This window comes from Elephas maximus, chromosome 3 (genome assembly GCF_024166365.1).
Source record: "Elephas maximus indicus isolate mEleMax1 chromosome 3, mEleMax1 primary haplotype, whole genome shotgun sequence".
NCBI classification, from domain to species: domain Eukaryota; kingdom Metazoa; phylum Chordata; class Mammalia; order Proboscidea; family Elephantidae; genus Elephas; species Elephas maximus.
In genome coordinates, this window is record NC_064821.1 from 51701400 (window position 1) to 51713081 (window position 11682).

The 11682-nt window shown below is 49.8% G+C and overlaps 1 protein-coding gene across 2 annotated transcripts in view; it reads left to right on the plus strand.

The window, feature by feature from the left end:
- Nucleotides 1-9586, plus strand: part of CLCN6 (chloride voltage-gated channel 6) — a 36115-nt gene extending 26529 nt beyond the window's left edge. The window contains exons 17-23 of one of the 2 annotated variants that reach the window (XM_049877935.1): nucleotides 10-116; nucleotides 1236-1422; nucleotides 2255-2412; nucleotides 2563-2719; nucleotides 3430-3537; nucleotides 3703-3828; nucleotides 6644-9586. In XM_049877935.1, the coding sequence (XP_049733892.1) occupies nucleotides 10-116; nucleotides 1236-1422; nucleotides 2255-2412; nucleotides 2563-2719; nucleotides 3430-3537; nucleotides 3703-3828; nucleotides 6644-6724 (924 nt within the window). In that variant the 3' untranslated portion in view covers nucleotides 6725-9586. Of the gene's footprint in view, nucleotides 1-9; nucleotides 117-1235; nucleotides 1423-2254; nucleotides 2413-2562; nucleotides 2720-3429; nucleotides 3538-3702 lie in introns of both variants that reach the window. The other variant, XM_049877934.1, reaches the window with a different exon arrangement.
- Nucleotides 9587-11682: the final 2096 nt, after the last annotated feature.

The following is an 11682-nucleotide window of genomic DNA, read 5'->3' on the forward strand; positions in this document are numbered from 1 at the left end:
GTGTTTCAGGTAGCCAAATGGACAGGGGACTTTTTCAATAAGGGCATTTACGATATCCACGTGGGCCTGCGAGGAGTGCCACTTCTGGAATGGGAGACGGAGGTGGAAATGGACAAGTGAGGCCATGACTCCTTTTCACGTCCTAGTTTCAGGCTGTAAAATAAGCTCTAGGGCCTCAGGAAGGTTTGTATTCTGGTGGGAAACAGGAACGTTTGAAACAGTCACAGATGGTTCTTGGGTTGGAAAAAGGTGAAACAGCAAATAACCACAGGAAGGCCCTTCAAAAAGCAAGCCGTCTGTCCCTGAGTGTGTTGGGGCGCATTGGGCAGCACAGTGTGGCTGGGGGCACAAGGGACAGAGGGCCCCGGTGGGAGAGGGACCCAATGGGATCCGAGGTTGGCTGGACCATGCCTACTGGATTGGTTTGGCTCCTGTGGCTGCTCTCCCAGAAGAGGTCTGTGGGTAAAGTTAGGGCTGTGATTCCATTTTTAAACTAAGGGCGTGCAAAGCCCTGGGAGTGAGGACTGCCTGCCCCCCACGTGCCTAGCGAAATGCCGTTCTGCCAGTGATGGTTCTGGGCACGACCACGTAATAGTCATCAGTCCACACTTTGGGCCTCCTGTGTCTGGATATCAGGCAAGGCCTTTACAGTCTAATGCTGGGGTCGGCATGCTTTTTCTGTCAGGGGCTAGACGGTGAATATTTTCAGCTTTGGTGGCTATTTGGTCTTTGTCCCAACTACTGTGCTGTTACAGCCCAAAAGCTGCAACGTAAATGAATGAGCATGGCCAGGTTTGGCCTGTGGGCTGTAGTTCGCCTTCCCCTAAACTACAGGAAGACCCAAACATATGTATTTTTCAGTTCCAGTAGCATAATTAGAAACTCTGCAGCAGTATGTGGGACGTGCCATAGGAGTACCAGGAGAGGATGACCAACCCTTGGGCAAGCTGATGGGGTTCATGGTGAGGGGATATTCGTATCAAGCTCTAAGGGATGAGTAAAAGGGCACCAATTTGACAAAGAGGAGAAGAGGGTTGGAGGCTTGGGGAATAGCATGTATAGAGGGGTCGGAGGTACAAGGAATTCAGTGGGCTCGAGGAGCCATCTAGAGGTGGTCCAGAAGAAGGCTCCAGTAGTCCAGCTAGTGCAGGAGGACCAGGGCAGCCGTGTCAGCTCCTGGAGCTGTGTGCTCCACGGTGAGGCTGGATGCTTCCCTCTGCACCCCTCTCCCACAGACTGAGAGCCAGCGACGTCATGGAGCCCAACCTGACCTACGTCTACCCGCACACCCGCATCCAGTCCCTGGTCAGCATCCTGCGCACCACGGTCCACCACGCCTTCCCGGTGGTCACGGAGAACCGGGGCAACGAGAAGGAGTTTATGAAGGGCAACCAGCTCATCAGTAACAACATCAAATTCAAGGTAACCAAAGCAGCCTGAGAGGAAAGGTGGGCGAGAGGAGACGCACCGACCTAGTGCTCGCCACACCTCTGGAAGGGAGGACACGACGGCCCTTATGAAAAGTTGGTATACGATTTCCATTACACACGACAGCAAGTATAGATAGCATCAGCAGCAAGCATGGACTTTCTTAGGTCATCTGCACAGGCGTTCCTTCTTGCCCTAAGAAGCCGTGAATTTTTAATCAGCAGCCTTCGTTCTTTACATACTGTGTGCGCACTGTATCTGGGAGGGTTTTAGACTCACTAGCAACAGAAACGCAGTCTGGCCTGTCTATTTCTGGAAGCTCTGGGACTGACAGAAAGCTGAAGAACCAGAATCAGATGCTCTGGGGACAAAGGTGCCAGGGTGCCAGGGGCTCTCTTTAGGGACCAGGAAGAATTGACACTGGCCAATCTCTGTCTTTGGGTCACTCCAGATTCAAAACCCAGGAGGAGAGAGTCCAGTTGCCTCACTTGGGTCACATGCCTCCCCCTTGACATTGCTGGCTGGGGCCGGGGGGCATTTCCACCAAGACATGACATAGGATGAGGGTTGTTCTCCAATTGAAGGGCAGTCCCAGATCAAAGGAGTGGCAATACTGGGTCACTAAAGATCACAGGGTTTCAGCCAAGTGCTGGGACTCTGAGAGGCTCATTTGAATGACAAGACCTTGAGTCACTGTGAGCGTTTCTTTCCATTCCTGTATCACTATATGCTCTTGACCTTCACTGTCGTCCAAATCCTTAAACCAGCTGGTGTGCTGGTGCGCAGCAGCCCACAGCCTCAGCCGCCCTCACCCTGCCGTCCGCAGAAATCCAGCATCCTCACGCGGGCCGGCGAGCAGCGCAAGCGGAGCCAGTCCATGAAGTCCTACCCATCAAGCGAGCTGCGGAACATGTGTGACGAGCACATCGCCTCCGAGGAGCCGGCAGAGAAGGAGGACCTGCTGCAGCAGATGCTTGACAGGAGGTGAGAGAGGTCACATGGGGGCCCGCAGGGGACCCGGAGTCATTGCCCAGTTCCTGGGCTCTCTGGGAACTGGGGAGTGGGTTGGGGGATGTGGATGAGAAGTGATCCTGCTGAAGGTGTACTAGGCTGTGTCTGATTTTTGTCTAACAGATACACTCCCTACCCCAACCTATACCCTGACCAGTCCCCGAGTGAAGACTGGACCATGGAGGAACGCTTCCGCCCACTGACCTTCCATGGCCTGATCCTTCGGTCGCAACTGGTCACCCTGCTCGTCCGAGGAGTTTGTTATTCTGAAAATCAGTCAGTAAGTCTCGCTTCTTGTTAGCACTGGGATTCTGGAAGGCTCAGGGGTGGTAGGAACACATTCCACGTCCCTCAGGGAGAGGAGAGGCGGCTCTTTGGGAGTTGTGTGAGTAGGGTGCTGTTGAGCAGCGAGCGTAGCCCTCCGGCTCCCTCTGCGAGGTCAGCAAAGTCAGTGTCTCGTCTCCTCCAGGGGCCGAGAAGCAGGGGGAGGGTGTGTTTCCAGCCAGAGCTCTTCACGTTGTCTCTGGGCCGGGTGTTCTCAGCGCCCCGTACTGACCTCCTGAAGTCTGACAGGATTGGGGCTTGTAATACCCTTTCCATACGTATTTTAATTTCTGGTCTGAATGAACTTTTTTACATGTGTTAGCAAAAGAAATACTGTTTTTCCTGTTAACTTCACTGTAGTTTTCTTTTTTCTCTTTCATTTTGTTTTTGTAGCGATAAGTGGGGCATTATTTCAGAATAACCCATTTTCATTTTTTTAGACGAGGAAAGGGATGTTCAGAGAGGTTAGGAAACACGCCCAGGATCACACAGCTAGGAATCGGCCCAGAACTGGCTTTGGGTCTAAATGTCAGACTGCAAAGCCCCTGCCCTGCAGTGTCTCCCTCTCGGCTGGGGCATACGCACCTAAAGGGGGAGGAGGCCCGAAGCATGACCTCCTCAGTCACTGCCGCTCGGTGCAAGGACAGTGTCTTGGTTGGGTTGTAGAGTGCCAGCCAGCCGCGCCTTTCTTATGCGGAGATGGCCGAGGATTACCCACGGTACCCTGACATCCACGACCTGGACCTGACGCTGCTGAACCCACGGATGATCGTGGTGAGGAGGGCTGTCCCTTTGGGAAGGAGGTCACTGGCCCTGGGACTGACCTGGAGGGGGCGCTGCTGCAGCTCCTGCTGAGCTCTGCCTGTCTGTACCATTTGCGTCTGATCCTGGGGTAGAAGCGGCAGTCACAGGTGACCTGTGCTTGCATCCTCTCTGCAGGACGTCACCCCATACATGAACCCCTCACCCTTTACTGTTTCACCAAATACCCACGTCTCCCAAGTCTTCAATCTGTTCAGAACGATGGGCCTGCGGCACTTGCCGGTGGTGAACGCTGTGGGAGAGGTGAGTGGTCTTCTGGCTGGAGAAGGCCTGTGTGTTGGTGGCTGTGTGCCCTCCATCCACCCACCTTCCAACAACAGGGGTGCTCAACCAGGAGGAAGCATTGGGATCTCAGAGGGAAGTGTCTCAGTCTGAAACCCCTGGGCAGCTCCCCACCAAGAGTGGGAGAGTGTGGGCAGGCAGGGCGAGGGGGTGGCTGACTGACGGCTGTACAGGCAGTCCCTGGGTCACCAAAGTCTGACTTAAACGGACAACTCTTATTTAAGGAACAGACTGCCATAAAGCCTATTATGTTAAACATTTGAGTTAAATAACTACAATGGTTCGTAATAAGGAGCACAAGCACCACTTCGTAATGCTCATGATAGCCCTGCATGGTTTGGATGTGTTTCTTAAATGTTTTATACGCACAGAAAGGTGAAGATACATACTATATACTAAGTATTAGTATATAGTATGTATATAAACTATATACTAATACTTAGTACATTTGACTGACACTAAATAAGAACCATGTGTACCTGTTCTGACTTATCTACAAGTTCAGCTTAAAGACAAACTTCGAAACAGGTCTCCTTCGTAGTCCAGGGAATGCCTGTAGTTTCTAGAACCTTTCCCTGGGGTTCAGCTGTGCCCCTCCTGGGTTTATGATGCTCTGTCTCCTGTTTGGCCAGCAGATGTCACCCGTGTGACACTGGCCTTTCTGCTTACCAGAAACAGGACAGTCTCCTTTATTTTAAAATGTTTCTCTTTACCCTTGACTTGGCTCCTCCCTGAGCAGACCTGTTCTTTGTGTTTCCCAGTTACCTGCCTCTAACGGGAATTTGTAACACTGGATGAGAGAATTCCAAGCAAAATACTTTGTTTTAAAATATGCAATGTTTTTGGGTGCCTTTGAGTTGGTTCCAGCTCAGCAACTCCGTGTGACAGAGTAGAACGGCCCCGTAGGGTTTCTAGGCTTTAATCTTTATGGGGGCAGATTGCCAGGTTGTACTTCCACAGAGCCGGTGGTTGCATTTGAACTGCCAACCTTTCGGTTAGCAGCTGAGCACTTAGCCGTTGGCGCCACCAGGACTCCTTTGAAAATATGCAGTATCTAGTGGTTATTGGGAAACCCTGGTAGCGTGGTGGTTGAGTGCTACGGCTGCCAACCAAAGGGTCGGCAGTTGGAATCCGCCAGGCGCTCCTTGGAAACTCTATGGGGCAGTTCTACTCTGTCCTGTAGGGTCGCTATGAGTCAGAATCCACTCGACGGCACTGGGTTTGGTTTGGGTTTAGTGGTTATTGCTGCATACTTTCTAATTTTTTTTTTAGAACTTTATTGCTTTTTTATTACACAAACAACTGTTTTTTCATTGTAGAAAAATAAAAAAATACAGATAAACAAAACTAAGAAGAACCAGACCCTTACTTCTACCATCCAGAGGTGGTCATGTTAACTTTTCAGAATACATCGTTTCAATCTTTTTTCTGTACATTTAGAAACAGAGGTTTTATTTTATCAAGGCTTAATGGAGATGGAACCGTTATTTATACTGTCTAAATAGCCAGCCTGATTTTTTACTTGCTATGCAGGAAATGATTTCCCACGGCAGAAGACATTCGCCGTTAATATTTTAGCGGTTCTGCAGCATTCCCTTGTACAGCTGGACAGTCATGTATTCAGTAGTCATCTATTATTAGACATCTTTGAGGCTTTTGATGCATACTGCCAAATTGCCACTCAGGAGATCATACCGCTTCAAAATCAAATAGTCTCATACAGCAGAACCCTGGCACAGCACAGCTTGTTCTCACACAGGTAATGTCTCAGTAGACCCAGTTGTGTTCTTTAAGACATGACTGCTGACACAGACCAGCTCTAATGGTTTGTCACGTGGCTTTGGTGTGCCTGGCGCCAGTGAGAAACTGAACCACTATGATGAACTGTGAAAAAAGACTCTTCTGGGTCTTTCTGAAAGGTGGGAATGATGAGCTTTAGCAGGGGCCACACCTGTTGCAAAGGAGCGCTGACGGGGTGGTGGTTAAGCACTTGGCTGCAAACTGAAAGATCAGTGGTTCGAACCTACCAGTGGCTCTGTGGAAGAAAAGACCTGGTGATCTGCTCCCATAAAGATTACAGCCTAGGAAACCCTGTGGGGCAGGTTGACTCTATTGCTCCGAGTCAGAATTGCCTTGATGGTACAGACCACCACCACCAGCTGTTTGCATGTATGCAGCAGGCTGGATGTGGTGGCACTGAGAAAGACAGAGAGTGTGTGTCCTGTTCAAACAGACATCAAATTCGCATCTCACCTGGCCCAGCTAAAACCTTTGTGGAGTTTAATTTGTCCCATGGGTCTCCAGTTATGACCCCCTACTTGGCTATACATGTTTTTCTCACCTCGACGTTAGAAAACCTTTGAAATGAGCATCCCTGATCATTTATCACGACCCCTGGGTGGCTCAGGTGGTTTGCGATCAGCTGCTGACCTAAAGGTTGGCAGTTCAATCCCACACAGCAGCTCTGCAGAAGCAAGATCTGACAAACTACTTCCAGAAAGACTGTAGCCAAGAAAGCCCTACGGAGCAGTTCTCCTCTGTAACACATGGGGTCGCCATGCATTGGAATCAGCTTGACAGCAGCGAGTTTGAGTTGTGGTTTTGGGTCATTTGTCAGCATTAGAAAGCATTCAGTGAGCATCTTCGTGTGCCATCTGTTCTGACCCCTGATCTGGCTCCCTCGCTCACCACGGCAGCCGGGCGAGCACTTTTCACTCGTGTTCTTGCCAACGAGGGTTCTCCAGCCAGTCACCTGGGTCTTTCTTTCCCTGCCTAGATCGTCGGGATCATCACACGGCACAACCTGACGTATGAGTTTCTGCAGGCCCGGCTGCGGCAGCACTACCAGAGCATCTGACGGCCTGCTCGGCTTCACCCTGCCTGTGCCACTGCCTGTCCCCCCCGCCTCCCCGGAGCTGCCCAGGGAGCCGGCTCGCTCCCATTCCAGCCTGTCCAGCTGGCTGGGGCCATTCCAGGGCACGAAAGATTCCCAGTCCCCACTCGTTTGGAAAGCCTGGAACTGTCGAACACTTGGCTGGTCGGAGACCCCTAGGGAGGGTATTTGAACCATCAGAGTTGGGACTTGTGAACTTTCTCAGCAAGTATCTTCCCATTTCCTGCTCCCCATGTTCCTACCATCCAGTGTTGGCACAGGCGGGCCCCAGGCCCCCCTGGAGCCAGACCAGAGGTGGAAGTCAGGCCCCAGCCACCAGGGGACCACAAAGCCGTTGTTCCGCCCCTCTGTGCTGCTTTCCTACAGAACCCAGCTGTTGCCTTAAACCTGGGAGGGACTTTGGCCAAGGCAAACACTAGGGGGATGCCAGTTGAAAAATTCAGTTAATACCAATTTAGGAATTGGGCCCTGAGAAAATGATCTAGGCTGCAGGGAGGCCTTCATTTGTTGGGACTCTCGATACCGTCTCTAGTTCATTTGGAGGGAAATGTTCTGCTTCTGGGGTGTGAGCAGGTCCTCTAGGCTTGCCCTGTGGTTTGACTCTTTGCAGCCAACACCTTCCAGAAGCACAAAGCATTACAACCCCAGTAATAGTCTTTGAATGGAAAATCTTCAAATAGGGACAGAAGTACACCCACCCTCGTTTTTAACACTTTAGCTTTCTCCGCATTTTGCAAATTCCTCAAGGTCTCCTAGGAACACATTTCTTCTCTGATCTGGCCCTGGGCCTTTTCATCTCCACAGATTCCTAAACCTTCCTTACCTTTTCGTTACGTCTTCCTGGTGAAGTGACCACAGCCAGGATCTTGGCACCACCCCCAAAGTTAACTGAAAGCAGGGCACCCCTCAGTGAAACTGCTAACTTCACTTGGAGGAGTGGCACAGTTTTTTATAAGTTGGAAGGAAGGAGAGTCCTGAGCCAGTGACCACTAAAAGGTAAGAGAAGCAGCTTGAAAAGCCAGAGTGTTAACGTGAAAGCAGATGGTTTATTCGAGGAAGAGGGTATCCACCTTTTAAACTTCTCCCACTCCTCGGCCGGTAGGCATCCCCAACTTATTGGAGTTCAGAAATGTAAACTTCCAGAGGGCCTGCGACGCTATAGTGGGAGGTGTTCCCTGTCAGCATGAAACACAGGAACCCCTCGTTTCTTTCAGTAACTTAGTTTCTCTCCAGGCAGGTTAAAATCAGCCCCCCTTCCTGAATAGGCACCAAAACCGAGCCTTTGGGTCTCAGGCAGGCACTTAGTTTCCTCCTACTTCTGCTCGCTTCCCTACGCGTTTATCAGCACCTTCATCCCAACAGGCAACCCTGGGCGTTTATCAGCACCTTCATCCCAACAGGCAACCCTGGGCGTTTATCAGCACCTTCATCCCAACAGGCAACCCTGGGGCGGGTGTGCTGAGGGACTCGGGACGGCAGCCTGTTGTCTCACCCACATCGCCACACCAACTGCGTTTGCCAAGCCTGCCTCTCAGGCTGCGGGTGGGGGCAGCCCTGGCTTGGCCAGTTAAGCTCTTGAGCTCAGCACTCCTGGGAAGTATCCCACGTAAGTGAGTTGCTGCTTCTAGATCTTTTCCAATTGACTGTGGCCCCCTCCATTCAACCCCATTATCTCCTTGACCAAAATCCATTTCTGAAGTTCTCAGCTTCCCTCCGTGCATCTGGACCCCCAATCAATAGTTCAGGAAATCACAAGATCAAAAAGGTAAACAGTCCAAATACGACCATGCCCCACTAGCTGCTGCTCTGTTTTACAGAGGTGTCCAGAGCTTGGCCATGTCCTTCCTTTATTAAGAAGAAACTGAATTACCAAGTCAGAAGAGTGGTGTGACAGCTTGTCACGGACACTGAGTCGTTCCCCCCCCCCCCGCAGGGCGGGTCCCCTGCCCCCGGCCTTGAGGCCACCCTGGGGTGATCGTTCCTGGAATTTTTCCCTCGTGCACATCACATTATATTTGAGTCACCGGATATTTTGTTCCTGGAGATAGACAGGAGAATGCAAATGGCACCCTCCCCTCCTGAAACAACTGGATGACTGCCAAGGAGGATCCAGGGCCCAGGTCCTCTGCAGAGGCGCACTGTTTCCTTACCTCCCATCTGCGTCTGCCTTTCAGAAAAGCCCAAAGACAGCAATTTTTCCACTTACGACAAAATAATTGTAAGCCTCGTCCTTTGAGTTCTGTGTTAGAAACCAGACCAACACTTCTAACATCTTCCCAATTCCCCAGCCCCAGAGAGCTGAACTTCCATCACCTCCCAGTGACAAGGCACCTCAGTAAAACAGACCCCCACAGGGGCAGGGCCTGAGGCTGCCTGGAGGTGCTTTCTGCATCTCCAGCTTGGTGTGCTGTGGTTGAGATGACGGAAGGGGCACAAGAGTCTGGTCCTGCCCTTCACACTCTAGGGATGATTTGATCCTGACGTTGTATAACTAACGGTTCCCAGCTGGAGCAGAAAGTTGCTCGCTAGGCCCAGGCAACCGTATCACATTCCTGAGGCAAAATCGCACAGCGACCCGGCCCCGGTGGACGGAGGAGAGCGCCTCCTTGAGGGCCTGTGCGGTATTGACGGGCAGTGTTGCCCCAGTTCCTGTGGACTTTGGCCATTTCACAGCAGCAGCTTTCTCTTTTGTTTGCACTGTTTGTTTATACAGTAATGTTAGCTAATTCCACTGTGTATATAAATTGTATTTTTTTTAATTTGTAAAAATCTATTTTTATTTGAGCTTTTGGAACTTGGAAGTTCTCATTGTAACCGTAACATGTCAGAATAAAATGTCTTCATCTGTCTCCTTTAGCCTTTTGTCTCCACCGTGCTTTCTAACATGTAAGAATTGCAAAGTTGGAAAGTAGTTTCATAGTCTTGCTTCTCTCCTTCCGTAGCTCTCCCAGCATGCCTCATCAGCTTGGGGGGGTCCACTTGTCTGTGTTAGATAGCTACCTTAATCATAAGAACAGATTTCGTCCTGTGGATCCTAGCAAAAATCATAAAATCACCACTATTCTGTTTTTCCCTTCAAATCCACACATTTAAAAAAAATAACCACCAGTCGCCATTGAGCCGATTCCAACTCATGGCAGCCCCTGTCTTCCACAGGGTCTTCAACGGGTGGTATTTTGGAAGTAGATCTCCAGGGCTTTCTTCCGAAGCAGCTCTGAGTGGACTTGAACCACCAATCTCTGAGTTAGCAGCTGAGCATGTTAAACCATTATGCCACCCAAGGACTCCATGAACACATTACATCTCATTTAATGCAATGTGTTGCGACTTGTTTAAAGGTGTTACATCCTCCCTCTCTTATAAAGACCACTTATTCCCTCCAGCTGCTGCTTGCCAGAGCAATAGATTGAGAAGGTATTTGTGTTTCCGACGGTGTTACACTTAGGAATTTGTCTCACAAACAGATTCCCCTGAGATTTAACAAGAAGAAATAAAAATCATTGCTGCATCTGTAGATGTTTAGATTTTGTGGCTACCCTCTGCCAAGGCCATTTCACTGGTTTTTGTTCGTTTGCCTTTTGTTTTACAAGAAACGTAACTGTCTTTGTCTCTCTGTGATCTACCTCAAGTTGCCATTCCAGCAGTGGTAGAAACCACCTAGGTCAGGCATTCAAGCTCCTCCACCTATCCAAGGCTCCTCTAAGTTGTAGGGGCATCTTCTGCCTTATGTGTTTGGCACTTTAAGTAGATTCCATCCGATGAGAAGCCGCTGTGTTTCGGGGACACCTTGGGAATCTGCCCAGCCACCAGTCTCCCCCTCCTAGGAACTCCCACACCCCTGTGCCGGAACTTGGGGCCAGACTTGGCCAGGTGCCTTTTCCTGTCTCTTGACCCTTGTCTTTGCTAGGTGTTCACTGCTGCTCGGTTTTCTGCCCTTCTGCTTAAAGTTCAAATAAGGCACATCTTTATCGGAAGTGGTTAGGTTAGAGCTCCACCCCCACTCCTTAACCATCAGTTTTCTTCTGGCCTCACTTCTCTTCTACAGGAATGAATTGTTACATTATTTTCCCTTTTCCAAATTTCTGTACAAAACCAAGACAATTTGACCCATGTTTATTGAGCACTGAGTACCATGAGCTGCAAGAGGTGCTGAAGGGACATTTGTCTTCAAGAAACTTACAATCTTGTTTGGGATATAGACACACACAACATTGTGTCATCTTGGGACAGCTGCATATGCAATGCTGCCCGTGGAGAGAGGAAGAGGAGATTAAGTTTTTACTGACACATGGTATCAGGGAAGACTTCAGGGAAAAAGTGGCATTTGGAATGAGCCTTGAGGAATGAGTAGAATGTTCTCAGGAGGACTGGATTAAGGGCCTTCCAGGTGGAAGAAACAGCATAAGTAAGGGCACAGAGAAGGGCATAGGTGGGTATAGGAGGCCTGAAGGAGGGGCACAGGATCTGATATGGAGAATGAGATTCAGGGGGTAACAGATGGGAAAATAGTTTAAAGTATTACTTCCTGTTCTAGGTGAACTTAATGCCTGGTGTTTTCTGCTTAGGACAACACCCTTTTCAGAAGCAGACTCCAAAATGCTGCATCTCCCCTCGTGGTTCTCATATTCTCAGTAAAGTCCACAAGTCCAGGCACCTTGAACTTGAATTAGGAAAAGCCAATGGCTATATTTTAGGCACATGTGTTAACACTCGAAAGACACATAAACTCTCTGTCAGCAGAGCAAATATTTTTCTTCTCTTCCTCCGTTTTTAAACCCAACACGCTGCCTCCTTTTTTCCAAACTAGAAGTGCAACTCACTCGCCTCCAGCAGGTCGCTCTCTCAAAATATATCAGAGGAAATTCAGTGGTTCTTGAAAATAACTGTAACCAAAAAGCCTACAAGTGCAAAAATTGTCTATT